Here is a 24,685-nt window from a genome sequence, read left to right as displayed (position 1 = left end):
ATTGAGTTAGTTGCTGAGATTTAAACAGCATGGGTTTTTCTGTCAAAACATGGATTTTCAGCTTCTCTTGGAAGACCTGAATGCAGGAGTGCACCAACCTGACCTCCCATGGCAGCAGCTGGCTGGTATCAAGAAGGGGCTGCCCCCTGAAGCTAGCCATGAGCCTTCTTGATCACCATCATCCCCACCGCTGTTTTCTCTTTAAGAAGAATTTCTTTCTTTGGTCTTCCAAACCTCTCTCCCAACCTGAAGATCCTTAAGATTGATGGTGCAGATGCAGCAACCTCCAGCATTGTCCGTGGGCTGCCCACTTTTTGTTATGTGGCTACCGTGGTCATTAATGAGACAGTCCACCTGGGGCATGGAGCCTGGTGCCTGGCGCGTGGGGGGGGGAGAGGGGAGTCTAATCAGCCTTCCCTCCCCCCTGCTTTCATCTCCGAATTGGCAAATGCAAGGAGTCAGTGGGGTGGAAATGTCATTCCTGGCTGAAGGTCATGGTGTTCAGTGCGATTGAAGCTCTCATTCAGAACCCGAAGTCTTAGCTACTTTGCATAGCTTTGCTTCCCCATCATTAGCAATACTTTGTCCACCCTGCTTTGCTTTGAACATTGAGTACAAATGGCCACACCATGGAGTCCCTTGTTGGGTAAATTGTGTGAGTTTCTTGGGTGGGGGAGGAGCCTTTGTGTTGATTTCTTCTTTTTGTCCTGGAGTGAGAGTCTGGGTTCTGGGTTCACCTCCAGGGGAGCAGGAGGGGCAAAGGCTGTCTGTTCAACTGATGTGAAACAGACAACATTATCACTGCCGCCCGTCACCATCGGGGCTTGAAAGGGTTTTTTTTATGACAAAGCGGTTGAAGCTTAATTAGGACTTGCAAGCATTAAGCTTGCCTCAGAAGGGGCAGGGGAGACAGACATGAGACGGTTAGAGTACTCGGCATGAGGGTGGGGAGCGGGCTTGGACCCCCGGAAGCCTGAACTGTTGGAGTGCAGGTGTGCAGGAGGAGAGGGCTGTGTCTGTCAGCCTAGAGCCGGCTCGCAGAGCTGCCTCCGAGGGGCCAGTGTCGGCCAGTGTCGGGCAGGATGTGGCAGGTTTGGATCCGTGCAGAGGGACAGGCCCCCCCCCGCTCAGAAACACACGGGTGCAAGGGTGCCGTCTCATGACCGCTTTGTAGAGCCTCCAAGGTGGGGTTCAGTTTCCCCAGGGTGTGGAGGAGCTTCAGAAGCTTGTATGGGGTGTTAGGATACCCTGGACCCCGATTATGTGACTTGGGGAGGTTGACCTGAACTGCACGCATTTTGTCACAGCAGGACTTCTAAGAGGTCAAGATACTAGGCACAGTTTTCCGAGGCTTCTGTCACCTGCAGTCACCACGGCTGGCTTTGAGTAACAGCCACGCACACTGGCCTGCTGATGCACAATCTCCTGTTTGCTCTTCCTTCTTCCTAAGATGCTTTTCCTTCTGAATAGCCGTGGCAGGAAGGCTCTGTAATCCTGTTCTCCAGAAACACCCAGGAGCACATTCAGTGTTCCCTTCCAGCTTTTGCTCCCTGCACATATCTCTCAGAAACTGTATGGAACCTGATTGGGCTCATGCTGTTCATTGTTTCATGTCTTAACTTTTCTTGTGATTTTTATATCCTAAGTGTCGCTCTGTGTTCTCACACATTCTTTGGAAACATATTTAATGAACACATATCCCAACCTTTGGTGGCGCTGCATGTGTCCTAGTGTCCTTCTTAGGAGTATTTACTGGGTTTTTTTATTATTATTATTAATTTTTTACTGTCATGCACAACTCTGAATTTATGTTGTTGGGTATAGATAAGGCACGGTCTTAACATGTATGGCTACTTGAAGTTATGTATATTGGGAATTCTGATTGAACATAACATCCCTGAAGTTCATGGGGTATTTAGAATGTTCTAAGTTTTGCTCCCATTCGGTAATTTTTCAAAAGTTTTGAGTCACATTTTAATTTGAGAGTTCACTCAGTCTTGTTTTTGCAGAAAAGTAACATGTTACAGAAGTTTGTAGTTCAATAAAACAGTTCATGCAGTAATTTATTTTGAAGTTCAGATTAGCGTGGGTTAGTCCAAGGCTCAGACTTCTGGTCTGTCTTTCACATTTCTTTCTCTTTAAAAGAGGCTGGAGGCAGGACAGCCTTGTACCTTCCCCATTTTCCCCTGTTGCCCCCAGAGAGGGACTAGAGCCCCGCACCAGCTGGGAATCAGTGCCCCTTCCCCACGTTGCCCGCACAGTGGTGGCACTTCTCTGGTCTAGCAGGTTCTGTGCTTTAGGCCCCTGAACTTTGATGGATTTGACATTTAATGGATTTTTTTTTGGGGGGGGGGGGGGGCTTGTGCCAGACAATGAGACCCCAGAAGGTGAAAAGCCAGCAGAAGGAAGAGCTGAGGATTGTCCAGCAAAAGTGGAAGAAGAAGAGGAAGAAGAGGAAGAGGAGGAAGAGAGCCTCCCTGGGTGTACTCTGTTTATTAAAAATCTCAACTTCAGCACGACGGAGGAGACCCTAAAGGGAGTGAGTGATGGTTAAGAACGGAGGGTGGGTGGTGGGGCGGGGAAGGCCCTCTCCTGATGTGGTGCCTGTGCACATTCTGCCTGTAAATCTGGTTCGTGCTGATACGGGGCTTCACAACCAGCCACCAGCCACTTGACATCCCTGCTGGGCTGTCCCGTAGGCATCTCACCCAGGGGTTTGAGTCGTGGGCAGACTAGCCTGGGGGCTGGGAGGGGCAGCCACAGACATGGAAGGGGACGTGTCAGGTCGGCTAGAGAGGCACATGCAGTGTGAAAGCTGTAGTCTGCGTTCGTTAGCATTGTACATTCAGAAAACAAAGCTCCCCCCTCCCATTGTTTCTGTGATGTTAACTACCCAAAAGCAAATGTTAGCACAACCTTCTGGCCTGATGAGAGCATACAGAAGACACAAGAATGAGTGTGGGGCAACGCTGCCTGTAATCCCTGGATAGGGTGTAGGTTTTGCATTCTTGGTAGAGGGAGGGCAGAGGGTAAAAAGATAGGCATCTCCAAGTAGGTATTTGGGAAATGTCAAGCGGGTCCTACACTGAGTGGGGTTGGGGGACGTTGGGAAGGAATTGGCCAGAGATAAGGAAATGGGGCCTCCAATTCCAAAGGATTAGGGTCTGCAAGCTCCCCCCGCAGGTCTGAGAACTGCTACAGGGAGACTCTTCATTTCTATGAACTGGGTTTGACACTTTTTTTTTTTTTTAATGCGTAAATCAGCAATTATTAGCAGGCTGACAGCCATGGATTGGTTCTGAAAAAACAAGATGGCCATAAGGATTGAACTAATTGATTTCTAAAAACTCTTTGGAGTTCCAAAATCCCACAGATGGATTCAAGAGGGAGAATGGGGGTCTGCAGAATCCCAGAGGCAGGAAGGTGGTGGCTCGGTAGGCGGAAAGGAGGTCAGCCTGCAACTGGAGGGAGAGATTGAGGTGTCTCCTCTTTGGGGAGGCAAGAGGTCAGAGCCTCCACCCTGAGGCCATCTGGCTAAGTCTCTGTCATGTGACCATCCTCCTGCAAGACCAGAAGAGTGGCCATGGCAGAGGGGCACCTCAGCCAACACAGCAGTATCTTAAGGGCAAAGATTCACTGTCTGGAGCAGCTGGAGACCCACCCTTGGATTTATCATTGGCTGCTTCCTGAATCTGTTTTGGTTCAGTTTGAGTTTGCTTTTGTAAAGAGGCACGCCCTAGCTGTGACGGATTGCTTCGACTAGGCGAAAGCAGCTTGTAGCTGGTGTTCATTTCCAGTGTGCTGGCTCTCCTGGGTCTGGTACGGGAATGTCATCAGGAAGATGCACCCAGGCTTCAGACTCATGAGCTGGGAGGCACGGCCAGGATGATGTTGTCCAGGTGCCTCCTGCATAGCTGTGAGGACTGAGCTTCAGGATGTCCAGTTACGGTCCCAGGGCCATAAGCCCATTGAAAGCTCTGCAGGAACAGCATCCAGCCCACAGGCCCCTACCACCACATGGTGCCACTGGGTTAAGGTCAGACTGCCTGCCTGTGGATCCCAGGCCTCATTCCTGGCCAGCGGTGCAACCCTGGGCGAGTCCTTTGTCCCGTCTGTGCCTTGGTCTCGTCACCTGTAAAATAGGGATGTTAGGAGAATCTTCCCATGGAGTGGTTTTAAAGATCTGTTTAGGACGAGTGAGATAGTCCAAGGGTCAGACCTTCAGATTGAGAGAGTTCCTAAGTGTCTGTATCTTTTTTTTTTTTTTTTTTTTAAGATTTTGTTTATTTATGAGAGACAGAGAGAGAGAGAGAGAGAGAGGCAGAGGGAGAAGAAGGCTCCATGCAGGAAGCCTGATGCGGGACTCGATCCCCGGACTCCAGGATCATGCCATGGCTGAAGGCAGCGCTAAACCACTGAGCCACCTGGGCTGCCCAAGTGTCTGTATCTTAAGCACAGTCTGGGTATCGACTCTGCTGTTACTCCCTCCATCTTGGGGCCTGTGGTCACATACGCAGCTTCTTTCCAGATGCTCCTGTACTTGTTGCAGGATTAGCCTAGAAATACTGCTGATGCATGTTGACATTCCTTTCCAGGTGTTTTCCAAAGCAGGGATGGTGAAGAGCTGCTCCATTTCCAAGAAGAAGAACAAAGCAGGTATTCCTTAGGAAACTGCCTTCAGAAAGGATAATTCCAAAAGAACCTGTGGCTCTGGGTAGGGGTAGGGGTAACTTTTGCTTGCTGATTTTGAAGGCCCTCTTGGACTGAAGCACTGTCCCCCTCAGAGGCAGCCATGCACATCAGGTTCTTCTGAGTTTAGACTCTGCCACCTTGGACTGTCCCATGGTCTCCGAGCAGTACTTTTGATGTGCCACCAGTGTACAGTGACACTACCATAGCAGAAGCCTTGCTTTTCCCCTAGCACCTCTGGGCTTTGGAAGTTTCTTAGAGAAGAGCAGGAAGAGACCCATCTCAGGCCTTCCCACTTCCCTTCCGAGAGAAACAACCCAGACATAGAACCTTCTGGAACATTCCACTGAGCCATGAACCATATATCTCCATGGCCTGTGGGTCACCTTACAGATGCCACCCTCATCTCTCCGTTTGGCCTCTGGTATTATCATGAGGCCCTGGGCCCCTGCTTGTCTCTTCTCCAGCCCTGGCTCCCTACATATGATGGACGGGCCACACGTTCTTGCTCTTTCACAGCTGTTCCATCCCATCCCTTTCACATGGCAGGATTTGCAGGGATGCCACGTGAGTCAGCCAGAGCTGTGTCCTGGCACAGAAACAAGCTGGTGGGTACAGCATTGGGTGATGAGGGACTGGAGCCCAGCACAGGCATCTCCACATAGCATAGAAGTCCAAGATCAAGGTTTTAGCAGATTGGTTCCTTGTGTGGGCTGTGAAGAGCCTGCCCCAGCCTGTCTCCTTGACTTCTGAATGGTAGTCTTCACACTCATGGGGTGCTCTCTTGGCTTGTGCCTGTCCTGTGTTCAGATGCCCTCCGTCCCCCTTCTTAAAAGAACACCAGTCATATGGACTCAGGGCCCAACCCCAACAACCTCACTTTTCACTTGATCACCTCTATAAATAGCCTTTTCCCAAAGGTCACATTCTGAGATGCTGGGGATTAGGACGTCACCATAGAAATCTAGGGGGCACTATAACATCCTGTTCTCTGGGAGCCACAGGGCTAGTTTGGGAACATAAGAAAGGCAGTTAAGTACCAAGGAAACAATTTGAGGGCTTGGTTGCAGGAGCTTCAGGAAAGGAGGTGACCCTTGACTTCCAGGCAGCCAGTCGGGCCGGCAGAGGTGCTGCCCAGCCCGGGGCTGCCCCTGTGGGTTACAGGCTTGCCGGGCCCCTCTCTGCCGCCAGACCTATGGAGCCTGCCTCCAGCCCTCAGGAGTGCTCTTCAGCGTACTTTAGAAAGAGTTGCCTGATCTTTCAGTGTCGCGAGCACCTCTCTCGTGCGCTCTCTTTCTTAAGAGCTTGTGTTGGAGAGCCCTGCTCCACCAGGCTCCTCCATCAGAGTTGGAGGGGACTAAACAGCCTGTATACCTGGGAGGGTTGCTGCAGGTCACGGAAAGCACGCTTCACGCGTGGTGGGTCTGCACAGCATCAATGATTGGGTGATGAACCAGACTTTCCGTAGCTGCCTTTCACACAGTCTTACACGCTTTCTAAGTGTCCTGTGTACGCAGACACCACCCACCACCACCTTTAATCTTGACTTCTCCCAGGGAGAGCTTTCCAACATCCGCTCAAGAAACCAATGGTCAGGGTTGTCGCAGAGTGGCGCTGCCTGCTGATGATAGTTCTGTCATAGACTCTCTTCTGTGGCCCACAGAGAGAGTCACATTTGGACAGTTCGTGGACTTCCTTACTGCCTCGGGGCCTCATCTGATATAGCACATTTCCATAGTGAATGGAAATGCAAGCAAGAAGCCCACTTGGTTGGGGCTTGAGTCTTACGAACAATACAGTCGATGCAAAGATGGGGCCAGTGAGCAAGTCAAAGGTGATGAATCTTGCTTGTCATTTGGACCCATCAGACTTGAGCCAGTCTTCTGAGTTCAACTGTGAAAAAAAAAAAACAAAGAATAAAATAAGTATATCTGTGTAATATGCAGGGAGGGGAGGAGGCGTGTGTCACCTTCTGTGACATAGGTCAAGGCGTAATCAGACAAATGCCCTCTACCATACCTGCTCCCCTGAATTATACAGTTGTACATATATACAAACCAGAGAGGTTTGCATAATGCAGCCCCCCTCCTCATCGGAACTTGGTATCTGAAATTCAGGAGCAGCTGTAATTGGATGGCCAGTGTTACCTGTAAAGAGTAAGTCTTTGGTGCATTTGGCTTTCACGCATATATTCATTTTCCGCATAATGTGTGGAAGAGGAGGACTGCCTAGGTAGACGTTGTGTCGCTTATCATAGCGATGGTCATCCCTGTTCATTCCTTCTCCCTCCCAAAGGTGGAATTCTATTACGAAGTTAATTATCATGTCAATCATCTGTTAATTAATAGTCAACTGGGCCTCAGGTGACAGCTATATAACTTTGTTGGCTGGTTCTTCAAGATGACTGGTAATACATGTTGAGCCAGGAGTGGAAATCTTTTTGGGAATGAAGGAGAGGTGTGAGGAAGAGAGAAAAGAGTGGGCGTCCAGGGGCCTGCTGAGACCCTTGCACTTGGGCTCATGCTTTCTTCACTTTCCTGTCCACCTGCCTCACCCCTGTGATTTCTGCCTCCTTCAGGAGAGCTGCTTTCCATGGGATTTGGATTTGTGGAATACAGGAAGCCAGAGCAGGCCCAGAAGGCTCTCAAGCAGCTCCAGGTAAGGTGGGGATTTCGGCTGAGGTCCCTGGAGGCACTTGGTGGTGCCTGGGGTGGGGGCTGCCTGTCAGCACTCCTGAACTTGAACAGGAATGCGGATTAGGCCATATTTTCCTGGGCCTTTCACTTCCTCTAGTTGTCTAGGGAGGAGAGAACTGTAGCCTAAGAAAAATTGAGACCCATTCTCAGCACTCTGTCATCACTATAGTGTGTTCATTAATCTCCATCTCTGTGCCACGTCTCAAGGAGACTGGCAGAGCAGACCTCTGAATAAATACACAAGACCAGGCCATGAGGAGCACTTGGATGGAAATAAAGAAGGCACTGTGATGGGTTGGGAGGGCTACTTTGCATTGTGTGGTCTGGGGAGGCCTCTTTGAGGAGGTAAAAATTGACAAGAAGGAGTCAGCTACCTAAAGATCTGAAGGGGGAGCAGTCTAGGAGGGAGGAACAGCACGTACAAAGGGACTGAGGCAGGGCTGCTAAGGTAGGAGTGAGCTTAGTATGTTTGAGAGGCAGGAGTTGGTGTGGGGTGGTTGGTACCTAGACCTGGATCTTGTAGGCCATTTAAGGACTAGAATGCAGTATAAGGCAGTGAGATTCTGGCAGAGTGCTTGGAGCACACTGGGAAGGGACTGGTTTATGCTTCCGGACAATCTCTGCAGCTGCTCTGCAGAGAGCGGATCATAGGGAGGCAGGTGAGAGAGCATTGAGTCGTCCAAGCAGGAAAGGGTGTTGGCCTGGGCAGGGGTGGAGGCAGTGGGGACAAGGGAGCCAAACTCCGAGGTGTCTGGACATGTCCTTTTCAGAAGTGCAAGATCAGACTGGGGCCCTCAGTAGCAAGAGGGAACCTGAATTGGGGCTGCAGGGAGCCAGACAGCCTGGGATTTGCACCTTCTCAAAGTGAGCCAGGCCTGTGCTCGAGATGGTGTCCTCAACAGTCTTGCCCTGGTGCCCTACATCCCGAAGGCGTTGGGTGGTAAGGGACAAGGAGCAGTGCCCTCCCACACACTTCTCTGTCTCTCTGCAGATCCGCTTGTTCCCCTCCAGCACTTGCCTTTCCCTCGTTCTGCAGCCAGAGTGCTCATGACCAGGCCTCTAGGACAGGCTTCTAGACCCAAGTCTCTGGAAGGGCTCCAAGGGGTCCAGGGGCCCTTTGAAGCCATAGTCAGAATGTCATGTGTCTGTGTGTACTGCACTAAGGAGGACGTGGTCTGCCTGGCATGAGGCCAAGCAATGTGAAGGTAAAATAAGAGTTGAATCAGGCCAAGTTTACAAGCCAGGGCATGGCAGGCTGCACACCATACCCCTGCCCTCATTCTCTTCTTGAGGGGTGCGCCTGGGCCAGACCCAGCTGGGCTGTTTGCAGTGTGGAAAGGATGCCCAAACAGGGCTACCTCCCTATCCTAGCAGAGCTTCCTGTGCAGGGGGAAGGCTTCAGGGCTATAGGAAATGTAACCCGGCCCTTAGCCAATATGTTTTTGTAGAATTTTGATGACCTTGGCTCAAGGCAACTTCATGAGGGGCTGAGTTGGTTTTGGGTAGGATGATGGGGAGGGGACCCCTTCGGGGCTTCTGCTCTCTTCGAAAGGCTCTCTGTTCTCCACCAGGGCTTGTAGACTCATGCCCATGGGGGCCAGTGGGGGCAGGCAGTGTAAGGGGTGAAGAGGCAGGCATCACCCAGAACAAAACCAGGTGCTTGTGCCCTGTCTAAAGGAGCAGCGACTTCTTGGCTTCACCCAGTCATTGCCTCGTGGGGAGGCAGATTACAACAATACCAGATCTCTAGGGGGTTTTTTTTTGTTTTTTTTTTTTTTAAGAGATGCCAGAAATGCCACTTCGTTATTAGATGCCATCAAGGCACATAACTGAATTTTAGCTCTGCACGTTTAGTGCTTCATTCTCTGCCACATGATGCTGGATTCTATAATAAAACCCCACCTCACACATGGACAGTGTTAGGTTCTGTACCTGCCTGTGTGCATATATATGTGCATATTTCCACAAAGAACTATTTACACGAATCTACATGTGGTGTATTTTATGGGAGATTTAAAGGATTTTTTAGGGTAGTTTTGCTAATATGCCAGTTTTGCCTTAAGGGACCCACGTGAGAGCCTGGCTTTCCTTGCAAGTCCTCTGTGGTTTAGAAATTTTTATTTTTTAAGCCCATACAGTCTAACCCGAACTCTGTCTGCAAGCCAGACCGAAGGGGCTTCCTTTGCCTGCACATCCTTACACACTATGGAAAATTCTATGCCCCTCGAATGGTGTAAAGGTCAAGGCCCACACATGGCTCGAGAGGATGTTGGAAGGCTGGGTCTCTGTGACCGCCAGCTGCTACCTGGGCTCAGCATGAGCCATTTCCAGGAGAAGCTGTTCTGTCCTTGATTCCAGCTGGCCCCTCTGCCTGGGAACATCTTCCCTCTGAAATTTCCCTGGCCCTCTAGGGAGGCCTGCAGTGGTGAATGGCAAGGGGGCAAGTGCGTATTTCTGGAAGGACAGAATGACAAGCTGTGTTGTCTTATTTCTTAGGGTCACGTTGTGGACAGCCACAAACTGGAAGTGAGGATCTCGGAACGAGCCACCAAGTAAGTCTTCAGTGCCCCATGTTTGCTTTGATCTGGGGTGGTCCCTTCTGCTCTGGTGCTGGTGCCCCAGTCCCTTAATGTGCCCTCCACCCAAACCCTCACCGATCTGGGACTCTCCCTCACAAAGCTTGTGTCCTCTTTGCCAACTCCAAGGCCCATTTCTGTGATGAACTGGGATTGCTCCAGTCCTTTTGAGTGAATGTTTAATGCAGTTACTGTAATCAGAGGAGCAAGAATGGGAGAATCATCCTGCTTATCTTGGTGGTATCCGTAACCCAACTAAGAGTTGCAAGTTGTTGCTGGGGCTTTGGAGGGACCAGAGAAGTGATAAAACCTGAACATCCGCCTTTATAGACCTTTCTTTCCTGGAGCTGGATGACAGAGCCCAGAGACAGCCTCCAGTTGTTTTGAAAGAGATTCAGTAGGCATTAGTGATGGAGACAGACCTATTCTGCCCAGTGACCAGTTTCCTGAAGTAGTGGGGGTTTTTTCCCCAGGAGTTTCATTTTGCTCCTACCCTTCTACCCACTTATATGTCTAAATGAGCTAGTAACCCCCAAGGTGCTTTGAACAGTGCCCGGCACGAAACGTGCCCTGCGTAAGGCATTATTGTCCTTGTCACGAATTGCCTCAGGTGATGAGGTGATTGCTTCTAACAGTCCTAGGGCTGGTTTAAGATATTTATTTGGTAGTTTTCAGCAGGTGGGGGGTCATTTGTTGTGGTCGTTGAGCAGATTAGCTGCTGGTGACTGTTCTGGAGCTGCTGCTTTTTCTTCCCTCTCTCTGTTTTCAAAGCAACTCATGAATCTAGTGCCATGCCACCTCTGCTATTGTTCACCCATCCCAGTCTGTGCCATGTCAGCATCCTTCAGGAGAAGAAGGCCTGGTATGGGAAGGGTTCCTGAGCTGTGATGGTACAGTGGAAGTTGAGTCAGGCCTGGGACTCCACAGCTTTGGGTTCTAGTCCAGGAACTGCGTGACCTTGGGTGGCTGCATGAAGCGTCTGGCACATGCCCTACATGTGAGCACTCAGCCAGTGGTGGAGATCTTCTTTCCACGCCCTATCTGCAGGGAGTCAAACTAAGGTCACCTTGCAGATTTCCAGTGTCCAGCCAATGTTGATTTAGTAATCCTTTTATTCAACAAAAAATCAGAGAAAGCCCACTGTATTCTACATACTCTGCCCAATTGCCAGGAATGGAGTTGCCTTGTGCTCGCATTCTAGGGTAGTGTATTTGGTAGAACCTTCTACAGTGGTGGGATTCTTCTCTAATGTTCTGCATCTGTGCTGTCCAGTATGGCAGCCGCTTGCTACGTGTGGCATTTGAACACTCGAAATGTGTATTAGTTATCTGTTGCCGCATAACAGAATATCCCAAACTTAGCTTAAAATAGCAAACGTTTATTATCCCACTCTCTTTGGGTCAGGAACTCAGGAGCAGCTTAGTTGGGTACTTCTGTCTCCAGGTCTCTCAAGAGGTTGCTATGAGGATGTGGGCCAAAGCTGCAGTTTCATCTGAAGTCTCCCTGGGGGCTAAAGGATCCACTTCCAAGATGGTGCCTTCCCATGGCTATTGGTAGGAAGCCTCTGTTCCCCACCATGGGTGCCTCTCCCTGGGATTGCATGAGGGTTTTTCCAGCCCATTTCCCACAGAGTGAGTGATCCAAGGGGGAGCAAGGAGGAGGTGACAGTGTCTTTTACGACCTCATCTCAGAAGTCACTGTTGGCATCTCTCGTCCATTGGTCACACAGATCTCCTGTCTAATGGAGCATGGGAGGGGACTCCCCAAGGGCATGAATCCCATGAGGCAGAAATCACAGGGGACCATCTTGGAGGCTGGCTCTCCCAGCAGTTGAAGAGTTGAATTTTGAATTTTGTTTTCATTTAGATTTAGCTGGCCATGTGTGGCTTGTGGCTACCGTATTGGACAGCATAGCCCTAGGGCACAAAGAGTAAAGGGAAATATAAACAAATACATATTATGCAGTTAGGTGGTGATGAATTCTAGGAAGGAAAATAAAGTCGGGCAGGGATGAGTTGCTGTTTTAGTGGCAAAACTTAGAGAAGGTCTTTGAGGAAGTGATGTGGAGCAGACCTGAAGGGAGCAAGTCATAACAATCATCTTTATGACAACTGCTGCCATTTACTGAGCGTTTAGCACATGGTGGGCACCATGTAGAGTTTTTGACAGGTCCTCAAGCAGTATGACAAGACCAGCACTATTATTAGGGCCATTCCCCAGTTGAGGAAACAGAGGCCCAGAGAGGCCAAGTTAACTTGCCCAAGATCATTCAGATCCTATGTGGCCAACTTGGCATCCATACCCCGATTATCTCAGCTCCCTGCTCACAATCCTGCCCCACTTTGATGTAGGGACTTAGGTAAGGTGGGAGTGTGTTAGAGGTAGCCCTGAGCCCCAGGATAAGTTTCCTCTCTAAACCCCAGCCCATCTCCATGGCTAGAAATTGCTCTGGGGCCTCAGGACAATGTTCTTCCAGTGAGCAGTGGAAATGTTCAGATAAGCCCTTTGGACCATCTGGGGTCTTGCTGCATCCACAAAGGGACAGTGGAGACTGGATATGGTGAGGAACTGGCCTCACTCTCATCAGGTTTCCTGTCTCCAGTCCCCGCTGGCCCCTGGGTCTCTCAGATGACAGGCAGGAGAGACCCAAGGGTGGGCAGGTGGGCCAACCAGATGCTGTTTTGAGAAGAAGATGGTTATGCTCTGTGTTATCCAAAGGAGACCACCTTCCTCACATTTCACATCTTCCTCATCCACACCAACTCCTTGAATCCCTCACCTGCACAGACCAGAGCATCTGCTCTTTGTGGGGGGCGGGGGAGTGGGGGGCAGTGTGGTGCAGGCAAGGGAGTCCATATAGGGCAACAGCTGCCTATACCCTGAATAACAACCTGAACCCTTTCCAGGCCAGCCCTGACATCCACTCGGAAGAAACAAGTACCCAGAAAGCAGACAACTTCGAAGATACTGGTGCGCAACATCCCCTTCCAGGCTGACAAACGGGAGATCCAAGAGCTCTTCAGGTGAGAAGCGCTGGTTCGGTCCAAGGGGTGGCGTGTGGGTGGGGAACGTGCTGGAGCCTTGGAGAAGGTGGCTTCAGGTCCTTGATGGCTCTGCTGGCAGCCGGCCCAGTGGTCTTTCAGAGGTCATTATTTGGCTGCCTTTGATTTATCCCCCTTGAACTCACACACTGCTTTCCAGAGCACTGTGCAGAAAAGTCTCAAAACAGCCAGGCCTCTTCCTCCCGAGGTGAGACAAAAGGAAAGGGAGGCTGATCTTTTCCATCCCCACCCACAACAGGATGAGGTGGGAGCCCAAATGGCCGAAGCTCAGCTCTGTCCATGATCTGCCTGAAATTCTTCCTCCCAGGTCACTCCTGGCTTAAGCCAATGGTTCTCCACTTTCTTGGTAGTTTTGAGTCAATTGGGGACTTTAATAAACATACCTTTGCTCAAGTCCCACCCCCACAGAGGTGGATTCTGTTAGTCAGGGGTAGAGCTCCGACATGGCTGTTCTGATCAGAGTTCCCCAGGGGCTTCTACTGACCAACAGAAGATTGGGCGCCTCTGTCTACATTGCTTCTCATGGAAAGGCCATTTCGAAAGAAGGATGAATCACCTGCATAAATAATGCAGTCCATCAGCAGATGCTGGCACAGGGTCACACATTCCAGGTGGTGGGACCTGGGAGAGCAGGCCGGGAGGAGACCCAGCTGGAAGGCCGGCAGCAAGGCCCTGCAGAAAGGAAGATTTAATCAGACCAGGTTCCCCATGTTTCAAAAGATAAACTAGCAATCCTGATTTTAAGGAGAATAAGTTGGCAACTAATTTACTTTCTGAAAGCAAACATGGTATAGGACAAAGTGTCTGCCTATGGCCAGGGGCCACCATTTTGCTGCCCCCATGCTGCTACATTACATTGTTGGACATTTCTGATTAGTTGGGTACCACTTAGAACCAGGCCCTAGGTTAGCCATTCTATATTGGGGCATCGCGGGAAGATGTTTAAAGCCAAGGCCCTTCCCAGGCATGATGCAGAGAGACCATCTAGCGCAAGGGCAGAGGGAATTAGCCCCAACTGAACAGATCGTCGGGGCCCTCAGAACCTACAGCACTCTGGTCCACAGGTTCAGGAGAGCTAGGTCCCTGTTGGAATCATCAGTTAGCATCTTACTCATTTGGTCAACTGTGGATGCAAAATATAAATCCTATATTCGGGAGACCAGAAAGAAGTGCCTTTTATGACATCTACTTCTTTGCTCTCATTTGGTGTAAAGCTGGGGGACCCATTTGTGGGATTTGCTTCAGAACTCGCTGTCACTCTCTCCTCCGATACACTGTCCACTGGCGTGCAGTTCGTTCACAGGCGTGGCTAGCGGATAGTGATGCGGATGCCAGCCCTGCTGGTTTCCTGAGTAGCTGGGTCTTAGCTGTGATACTGGGTCCCCTGGGCAGCACCAACAGTCTGGTGAGATGGGGTCACAACCTGGGGGATGTTTTCCATCTCCCCATACCCAGGGAGATGAGTCCCGAGGAGTTCGCCAGCAAGGTCGTTGCGGGAGAGAATGCACCCTCAGCCTCATGCGCCTGCTTGTTTTAACACGAGTCTGCTTTTTAAAGAGTCCAATTTAAGAACTGCCAGATCAAAACAGGATTGCCGCAAACAGCACGTGCTGATCAGGAAATAGTATCCCGCCGAAATGACAGTTTCACTTGTGTCTGCAGCGTATGTAGGATGACACTTATCCAGGGAGACAAAAGACCAAGTTGGAAAGGGAAAAACGCTTTGTTTGATCTTCCGTTTTATATTTATTTTGAGAAGACAGGGAATTAGCATCCAACGAACGTAATTACGCGGTCTCTCTTCTCCCTGCCATTGTTCTGGTGGTAGTTTCTGGCAGCCCTTGGAGAGAGGGCGGAAAGCCCTCGCGGCTGGCTCACCTTGCTTTGTTGTGCACTCAGGCTGGGGCCCGAGGCAGTTCCAAGCGGCAGGCAGCAGGGGTCGCTGTGAGCCTTCTCCGGGGGCTAAGCTGGTCGGGATTTCAGACAAAGCCAGTGGCCGGCAAAGGTCAGAGCCAGGGGAAGATTTCAGGATTTAGGGGAACCAATCTGGTCCATTTTGTAGACAGGTTTTGTGGGCTTGTCCTGCCAGGTGTAGTCAGAATCCCAGCTCTGATGGAGCATTCGCTCGGTGTATGCTGGGCCCCAGCTGCGTGTCTATTTGTGCTGTGTCTTCTCTTTTAAGCTGCGTAGCCGTGTTGAGGAGGAGTAGTGCTGTTACCTGTTTTGCACCCAGAAGGATACTGGAGACCTGGGCACACAGAAGCATCCAGCCCAGGAGCCTCAGTTGAGCCAGGAATGGGAGTTCAGTGGTGTGCCCCAGAGCCATGGCTCAGAACCACTCCTCTCTGTAGCCTGTTGTCCTTCTCTGGGCCTAGAAGGATATTACGCCCTAGATCATGTCAGTGGAACCACTGTCCCACTATGTTAGGTGGGAACGTGTCATTCATACCAGCCACGGTGCTAGGTGTTGGGCAAGCAGCTGTTTCAGGAGAGATGGGCCCCTCTCCCGAGGACTTCACTGTCTGTGGGGGACCAGGGAGCAAAACAACAGGGCAGTCAGACAGTGACATTTCTATGGTGTGCAGGAGTGAGTGTGGGACTGTGGGAAGGCACGGTCAGGTTCTCAAGAGTGCCCGCTGCAGGGTGGCAGTTCACCTACGCTCCACAGCCTCCTGGGGACCTGCACATGAGCTGCCAGCAGCTTCCCGGCCAAGGCAGCATTTGCCTGCGCCTTCTCTGGAGGTCACCAGCCTTGCAGTCAGGCCTGCTTGCATCATACTGCAGCCCCTTGAACCCCATCATGAGACAGGGGCCAAGAGGCACTGCAGATCCATGCCCCTACAGGATCACCATCTGGGATGATTTGAAGCTCGCCCTTTAGAAAAACCAGAATAGGGATCCCTGGGTGGTGCAGCGGTTTGACACCTGCTTTTGGCCCAGGGCGCGATCCCGGAGACCCGGGATTGAATCCCACGTCGGGCTCCCAGTGCATGGAGCCTGCTTCTCCCTCTGCCTGTGTTTCTGTGTCTCTTTCTCTCTGTGACTATCATAAATAAATAAAAATTAAAAAAAAAAAAAGAATAGACACAACAGTGGATGAGGAGATTGCACTTCTCTCTGCCACCTCCTTTCTGGGCCTCAGTGTCCCCTGCCTGGCACAAGATAACAGTAGTAAGGCTACTGATCGCATATGCTGTAATTTGCAGTGACGACACAGTAAGAATGTTTATCATCAAGTAAAGTCTTGAAGCCCAACCTGTGTCGGGCACTGCTTTGCATTGTCAGTATAGGTCTGTTCCCCACAACAGCCCCGCAGAGGAGTGTTGCCTCCATCTCCAGGGAGGAAGCCAGCTCCCTAGGCCAGACTGCCGCCCTTGGGCCATCCGCTGGCTCGGGCAGCACCCAGCTCCCACACTGTGTGGCTGCCTCAAGGAATTTTGTGTGTGGAGCATTCAGTACAGGGCCTGGTGGGGAGTAAGTAGTTGACAGACATTAGCTGTGGTTCTCAAACAGCACAAAACCGGTGGCACCAGGCTTTGAACCCCAGGCAGGCTGGCTCTCACAGAGCCTGACAGCGGAACAGATCCTTGACAGTCTCCTGGGACATTTTCATAGTATTTCTCCTCCTTTTTATAAGTATGTCTCTCCTGCACTGTGATCCTCTCCCCCTCCAGCTGGTTCCAGGCTGGAGAGGGTCAGTTCTGGAGGACACAGGCCTCTCAACCCCAAAAAGGAAACACAGAAGATGAAAGGGGGGTTCTCTGGACCATGCAAGTGTGTGTGTGCATGCAGGGGCAGCAGACTCCTCACCCCACAGCCAGAGCAGGGGTGAAAACGGCCCCCTGCTTATCCTGCACCGTGCACAGTCTTAAGCTAGTAGCTGTTCCAGAGGAAGAAGGTACTGGCTTCCCTTCCTGTCTGGGTTTGCTCTGGGGTAGGTATGCGTGTGGGAGGGCCTATGCGTGGTGGGGGGGGGGGGGCTTCGCCCACCTCCATTGGAAAGCCTGGATTTGAAGGTCCCTGGGACAGAGGGTGGTTCAGAGAACAGCTCCACAGATAGGGCCAAAGTCTGTACTCCCACCTGAAGCTTGCACATTCAGGACCCCTGTCCTTAACACACAAGCACATGTGCAGAGCCAAGGCATTTGATGGACAGGTCTTGTTCCCACCCAGATGTCAAGCACTGGTCCCAGGATAGCACAGACGCCTTGAGAATGGGATGATTCATGCTCACAGCACTTGGGAGGTGGCAGGCAGTAGGCTGACCCCATCCCATGCATCCATCCTATTGGTACATCCTGACAGTGGACCAGCATGCCAGAGCTGCAATGCCCACCTCCTAGAGGGGGAACCTGGGGCCCAGAGGTATGGGGGCTGTTCCCAGAAGGACCTTCAGCTTCCCCGTTTCTTCTATATCCCATGGGCAACCTCTGTCAACAGGGCTGGCTTTGTGAGTATGTGACCCTGTAGCCCCATGAGCCCCATGCTTGGTTTAGTGTTCTCTTGTCATTATCCTGAAATTCTTAATGTTTGTACAGGAGGCCCCAAGTTTTCGTCTCACACTGGACCCTGCAAGTTATGTAGCCAGTCCTGCCTGCAAACCAGTGGAATGGGGCCCGACACAGAGTAAGCACAGTCCGTGCACGCTGGAAGTAGCGATTTAAAATATGTCTTCAGCTCGCCATCAGCCAGCATGGTTTGGCCTGTCCTGTTCTCTCAAAGCTCCCAGCCCACTTCACGGCCACCCTTGGAGTGCTGTCCATGTGGTAGTTTAGTGTCCCTTACCCCTACTCCAGACTATAATCACACTTTGGTCACTGCTCCGTCCTCTGGTGCACATAGAGGGTGCTTGGTAAATGTTTGCTAAGCACCCTGCACAACTTTGCTTATGGAATCCCGATAAAGGCAGGATGTGTGAGGCACAGAGAGGTTAGGGAGTTTGCCCAGGGCCACACAGCTCTGAAGTGGCCCCACCTGGTCATGCTCACTCTGGAGACCCACCTACCTCCTTGGAATTATCCACAAGGGTCAGGGGTGTTGGGTGAGAGCTGCTGGCAGAAAGATTGAGGCAGTAGCTGTGGGCTACAGATGGAGAGAGCTTTTCATCTTTTTCATCTGATCCTTTTTTTTTTTTTTTTTTTTTTTTTGGTTATTTTGTTCCTCAGATGTGTGAACCACCTGCTATGGGTGTGAATGGGTGAGCTCCCAACAGGTGTCTCGAGACCTTAATTACACAGCTTGCATCTCCTGTCCCCAGTGCACCTGTTGTGCCCTCTTTGTGGACAATGTCCGTTGTCCCTGGCCTCTCTCCTCATTTCCTCTCCTCACAGTGACCGTGACTGTGACCATGACCATGGAGGGAGGGCTGAGGATAGCAAGCCAGCCAAGTTCCCCTTTCCCAGGTATGGGGTCACTGCCTGATTAATTCCTGGTTGTGAGCAGTACTTTTCCAAATGCTAGGAGCCCTATAACCTGTTCTCTGAGGAGGTCCCAGGACTGATGGGGCCAGGTTCTGCAGGGGAGAAGCTCTGCAAAAAGCAGCCTTGGGCAGCTACCAAGAGCCATCCCAGAAGGACCATTTGAGAAGGAGTTTGTGGGTAGGTGGGAGAAAAACCCTTCAGCCACATTCTAGAAGGGATGTAATAAGGAGACCGTCCTTACCTGCATAGGTCATCCCCCTACACGCATCCCTACAGGGAGCCCCTAGATGGAGGCCACTACACCCCAAGGCCACATCCGGCCCTACTCATTTATTCTCCTGTTGGCCGGCTGCTCTCCAACCATAGCAGCAGAGTCGAGTAGCTGTATCTGAGACCAGCTGACCCGCAAGCCCATAAAATACTGTCTGGCCCTTTGTGGGGTATGTTTGCTGATCCCTGGACTAAGTTAAACGTAGGGCTCCTTTGGAGCTGGGGCATGCCCTAGGGGTTTTTGGCATTGTCTTTCAGATTAATTACCCAGACGTCATTTTTTTTCTTCCCCTTTTTGTAAAACATACAGACCTTATAGGTAAAGCTGTCGCCCCATTGACCCCCATTGAACTGTGAGATGTGAGGCACCACTGAGAGAGTTGCTGTGTTCACCTCTGCAGGCCACTTCCCCACTCCGACATATTTTCTCATCAGGGACATCCTTGTTCCCCCTGCTTTGCTAAGGTCTTTGTTGTTTGTTTTAAGAGCCATTTTTTTTTAAGAGCAGTTTGAGGGTTATAGCACAATTGAGAGGAAGGTATGTGGTATCCGTAGATCCCCTGCCTACGGCCTCCCCATTATCCACATCTTCCATCAGAGTGGGATGTTGGTTACATTCAGTGAACCTACACTGACGTGTCTGTCACCGAGTCTGCAAGTTGCTTTGGGGTCCATTCTCAGTGGTGTATATTCCATGCATTTGGACAAATGTGGAATGATGTGCCCCCATCATTACAGTCTCCCATAAAGTGTTTTTGCTGCCTTGAAAGTGCGTTGTATTCTGCCCATTCACCCCTCTCTTCCCCTTTGCTGAGTTTTTAAAAGACGGTATGAATGTGTTCGTTCATTCTCAGCTGAGCCGAAGAGCAGCGGTCAGTGAATTTAGGGCCCACCCAAATCCAGCGTGACCTCATCTTACCTAGATCACATCTGCAAAGACCTCATTTCCTGGGTAGCCCCAGTGGCGTAGCGGATTAGCGCCGCCTGCAGCCTGGGGCCAGTGGCGTAGCGGGTTAGCGCCGCCTGCAGCCTGGGGTGTGATCCTGGAGACCCAGGATTGAGTCTCACGTCGGGCTTCCTGCATGGAACCTGCTTCTCCCTCTGCCTGTGTCTCTGCCCCTCTCTCTGTGTGTCTCTATGAATAAATAAACAAAATATTTTTTAAAAAAAAGACCTCATTTCCAGGAAGATCCCATTCATAAGCTCTGGCGGACATGAATTTGGGGGACAGGCCAGTGCCAGGTGTCTTAGAGAGGTGGTCAGGGAGAGCTTCTCTGAGGAGGAGACATTCCAGTGGGGACCCAAGGGTATGAAGAAGTGAGCTGCCTGCAGGCCTAGGGGCGACAGATGCCACATCCTGAGGTAGGAATGAGCTTGGCCCTCAGGGGGAATGGGCAGGGTGAGCAGGAACAGAGGGACAGCACTGAGATGAGACCAGTGGACAGGGCTACAGTCTTGTGGGCCATGATCAGGGCTTTACATGGTTTTTAAACTTGTTATTCAGGTGTGACCAGCAGCCAGCTCAAGAAACAGAACATTCCCAGCCTGCCCTTTGCCCAGTGCCCCCTTCTCTTCACTGTCCCCCACTCACTCCCTGCCCACCATTATCCTGCCTTCCAGAAACACGTATTTGCACTGCCAGTTTTGTTGTTTACATAAATGACATCATAACATATATACTCTTTGGTGTCTGGTCTGTCTGCTCAATATTTTTTGTTGTGAGATTTTTCTGGGTTGTTAGGTTGTTGTGATTTGTTCAATCTCAGTGCTGTATAGTATTCCATTGTGTGAACATGTTGAAATACATGTATCCGTTTTACTGATGAGCGCTCGGTAGTTTTTAGATTTTGGACTATTTCGAATAAAGAATGCTTCTGTGAGTACTCTTGTGCATGTCTTTTGGTGACCGCGTGCCTATGTTTCTGTAGGGTGTCCCTGTATGAGTGGAATTGCTCGGTCATGGGATGTGCATATTTCAGCTTTAGTAAATATCACAGTCAGGTTTCTAAAGAGACTGTGTCATTTTGTACTCCCCATGGGTCTGAGTGTTCTGGTTGCCCCTGGTCCTCATCGACACTTGGTATTGTCTGTCTTTCTTTTTAGCCATTCTGGTGGGTGTATAATGGCATCATCATATTGTGGTTTTAATTTTTAAATTTGTGTTTCCCTAGTAACTAAGGAGATCAAGTGTTTTTTCATATGCTTATGAGCATGTTTAGACCCTTGTGGAGGGCCTGCCTGTTCAAGTCTTCTGCCCATTCTTTTAAAAGTTGGGTTGTTTGATTTTTTTCTTTTTTTTTTTTTTTCCTAATTCCTATATAATTTTATGTGTTCTGGTTGTCCTGTGATGGATATATGGTTGCAGTCCTTCCCTCTCCCATTCTGTGGGTATGTTAATGGCATCCTCTCAATGGTGTCCTTTAATGAACAGAGGGCTCTTAATGTCTATTGCTTTTTCCCTTCATAGTTAGAACCTTTTGTGTCCTAGTTAAGCAATCCCTGTCTCCTCCAAGCTCATGAAGATAGTCTCCTATTTTCCTATAAAAGCTTTGACCTTTCACATTTAGGTATGAAGTCCATCTGGAATTGATTTTTGTATATGGCATGAGGTAGAGATCAAGGTACTCCTCTCCTCCCCTCCCCCCATGGATAGTCAATTGACCCAACATCATTTATTGTGAAGGCCATTCTTTCCTCTCTGCTCTGCAGTATTGATTTTGTCATAAATCAGGTGGCTGTGTATGTGAGGGTCTGCTGCTGGACTCTCTAATCTGTTCCTTGGGTCTATTTGTCTACCCTCGTGCCAATATACACCGTCTTAATTACTGTGGCTTTGTAAAAGCTTGATATCTGGTGTCTTTGTTCTTCCCCAAGATTGCCTTGACTATTCCTGGCCCTTTGCACTTCAGGCCTTTGTGTTTTATTCTACAGCCACAAGAGGTTCTGAGCAGAAAGAGTGGTAGGTGACTTACATTCGTAAAAGATCTTGAGAGAAGAGGGTCAGAGCAGGGTGTGAGGAGGCCCACAAGGAGGTGTTTGCAGCCATCTGGGCCTGAAGCGATTGTGGTTTGGACCAGGTGTGGGTGGTAGAAGTGTGTGTCAGGTCAGTCTGGGGGCACAGTCGCAGACTCCTCCAGATTGATGGCTTTAGTGAGTCTCCTGTGATGGAGACAGGAATGGAGGACAGCTCCTGTGTTTGGGGTCCTCAGCAACTAGCTGGATGATGCACCATGTTCAGGGGTGGGGCAGCACGAGGAGGCACCGGCCCCATTCTCTGTGCCCACCCTTTCCTGGCCCATGATGTATCACACGTCACCAACATCCACAGTGGTAGTGCCAGAGCTATGCTTCTCATTTGATCTGTGCATGCGTGTTTAGGAGTGCCTGGGAGCCTTCCTTTCGGGAACAGCTCTGGTTCGCCCACAGATGTCAGCCGCAGCACCAGCACTGCTGTATCCACATTCCTTCTCGGCACATTCTCTGCCGTGTGAGGGAGGCGCAGTTGACGATACCCCCAGACATTTGCACAGCTCCTTACCAGAGGGTTCTGCCAGGGCCTGAAGTGCTCTGGTGCTCATGATTTCACTCATTCCTCCCCCGACAAGCCTCGGGAGCCGAAGCCGAAGCACACAAGGCAGATGGCTGCCCAGCCATAAAACCCCAAGCAAGTTGCAAAGTCGGATTCACACTCCCCATCACTCCCCTTCTGTGCAGCCTCTCCCATTGCAAATTCCAAGGATAGAGATGTGCCTTTTTAACCCTTTCCTGGACCCATTCAGCACATTTATTAAGTTTTTTTCAGTATGCCTGTCCCCAGGCATGTTGTCATGTCTGAGATTCTGTGTCCATGATGCTTATTAAGGCCAGTCTGCAAATATTTGGCACGTGCTTTGGGGAGCCAGTCCTTCCCTCAAGAGCACTCCATTTGGAAAGACGATAAGTTATAAGGCTGTAACTAAAACATGCCAAGCAATCCGTTCTTCATTGAAGGGAGTGTCCCAAACACAGAATGTAGCAGTCCTTGCCGGACATGTTTTTATTTGGGGGAAAAAAAATCTGTCATTACGAATGAACTCCAGGATTCACGGTAGCCAGCTATGGGATGCAGCTCAACAGAATCACCTGGTCCAAATCCCAGGTGTCCCATCTACCACCACCCCCCGATGGCAAGGCTACATCTTGAATCCAGCTCTTCTTTTTTTTAAAGATTTTTTATTTATTTAAAAATGAGAGACAGAGAGAGAGAGAGAGAGGCAGAGACACAGGCAGAGGGAGAAGCAGGCTCCATACAGGGAGCCTGACGTGGGACTCAATCCTGGGTCTCCAGTATCACGCCCTGGGCTGCAGGCGGCGCTAAACCATTGAGCCACCAGGGCTGCCCATTGAATCCAGCTCTTAATGTGGGCCCATTTGGTTTGGAGGCAAGGGGCATGGACTAGGTTCTATCAGGTTAGAGGACCAAAGGCTGGCCAGCATACACAGGTGAGCCCAAGGGGAGACTGCTGATCATTGCAGCAGATGTTACCCAGAGTCAGACTTCAGCCGAGTAAAGACAAGTGAATATACACACCCATCAGCATGGCTAGACTAAAAAACAGGAGGAACACAGAATGCTGACGAGGATGCAGAGAAACTGGACCCATTCACACATTGCTGGTGGGAATGCGAAATCGTACAGTGACTCAGGAAGAGAATAGGCACTTTCTTCCAAACTAAACCCACACTTACTGTGCGACCCAGCAGTTCTGCTCTTGTGCATCGGTATCAAAGAAATGGAAACTGAAGTTAATGTAAAAACCTGTACAGGTGCCCATCAGCTGATGAGTGGATAAACCTGATGTGGTCTGTGGAGTGTAATCCTGCCACCAGGAGGAATGAATGCACCCCTACCATGGTCCATCCATACCATGGATGGACCTTGAAAACATTATGCTAGAGAAAAGAAGCCAGTCCCAAAAGTGCGCATATTATGTGATCTCAGTTATATAAAATGTCCAGAGTAGACAAATGTAGAGTGAAAGAAAGTAAATCAATGGTTACTTGGGGAACGGGGTCAGGGAGGTGATTGCTAAAGGATTTGGGGTTTCTGTCTAAGCTGATGAAAATTTTCTATAGTTGTGGTGATGAGTCACAACTCTGAATATACTCAACCATCTTATCATACACTGAATAGTTGGATTGCATGGTGTGTGAATTGTGTCTCACTAAAGCTACTAGAGAAGGAAGGAAGGAGGGAGGGAGAGGGGAGGAACCTGTAGATAGAGGCAAATAGCAGCTTTATTCCTTGTAGCCAAAATCTAGAAACTACCCAAATATCCTTTAGTGGGCAAGTGGTTAAATGAACCATGGTTCATCTGTGCCATAGATTACTACGAAGCAATAGAAAGGGACAAACTCTCGGTACACCCAGCAACCTGGGTGAAATCTCTAGAGCATTATCATTATGCCAACTGGGAAATGCAGATCTCCAAAGGGTAGACACTGTGTGATTCTATTCATATAACATTCTTAAAATGACAAGATTAGAGAGATGGGGAGCATTGATTGGGGATCAGTTATATGGAGAGAGAGAGGGTGGTTGTGTCTGTGAAAGGAAGTACAGGAGATCCCTGAGGTGAATGTTCTAGGTCTTGATGGTCATGAGTCTACAGGTGGTACAATTGCATAAAACTAAATACATATATTCAAATGCATTCATGTAAAACCAGTGGAATCTGAATAAGGTCGGTGATTATATTAATGTTGATTTTTCTGGCTGTTGATATTGTACTTTTTTGAGATGTTACCACTGAGGGAGACTGATTGAAGGGCATATAGGATCTCCTTGATTATTTCTTATAATTGCCTGTGAGTCTATGATTATCTCAGAATAAAAACTTTAAAAAAAAACACAAATATCCAAATACATAAAGGAACAATTTGGCCACACCCTGCAGTAGTGAGTTGCCCATCACCATGGGCAAGCAAGTGAA

At 49.9% G+C, this 24,685-nt stretch overlaps 1 protein-coding gene across 1 annotated transcript in view; it reads left to right on the top strand.

Moving 5' to 3' along the window:
- RBM19 (RNA binding motif protein 19) overlaps window positions 1-24,685 on the top strand; it is a 126,739-nt gene that overhangs the window by 32,415 nt on the left and 69,639 nt on the right. The window contains exons 17-21 of the mRNA XM_025474069.3: window positions 2,370-2,539; window positions 4,596-4,656; window positions 7,268-7,347; window positions 9,882-9,937; window positions 12,868-12,984. Of these exons, the coding sequence (XP_025329854.1) occupies window positions 2,370-2,539; window positions 4,596-4,656; window positions 7,268-7,347; window positions 9,882-9,937; window positions 12,868-12,984 (484 nt within the window). The remainder of the gene's footprint in view (window positions 1-2,369; window positions 2,540-4,595; window positions 4,657-7,267; window positions 7,348-9,881; window positions 9,938-12,867; window positions 12,985-24,685) is intronic.

Source organism: Canis lupus, chromosome 26 (assembly GCF_003254725.2).
Source record: "Canis lupus dingo isolate Sandy chromosome 26, ASM325472v2, whole genome shotgun sequence".
NCBI lineage: Eukaryota > Metazoa > Chordata > Mammalia > Carnivora > Canidae > Canis > Canis lupus.
The sequence above is the reverse complement of the archived record's forward strand: the minus strand, read 5'-3'. Positions and strand labels throughout refer to the sequence as shown.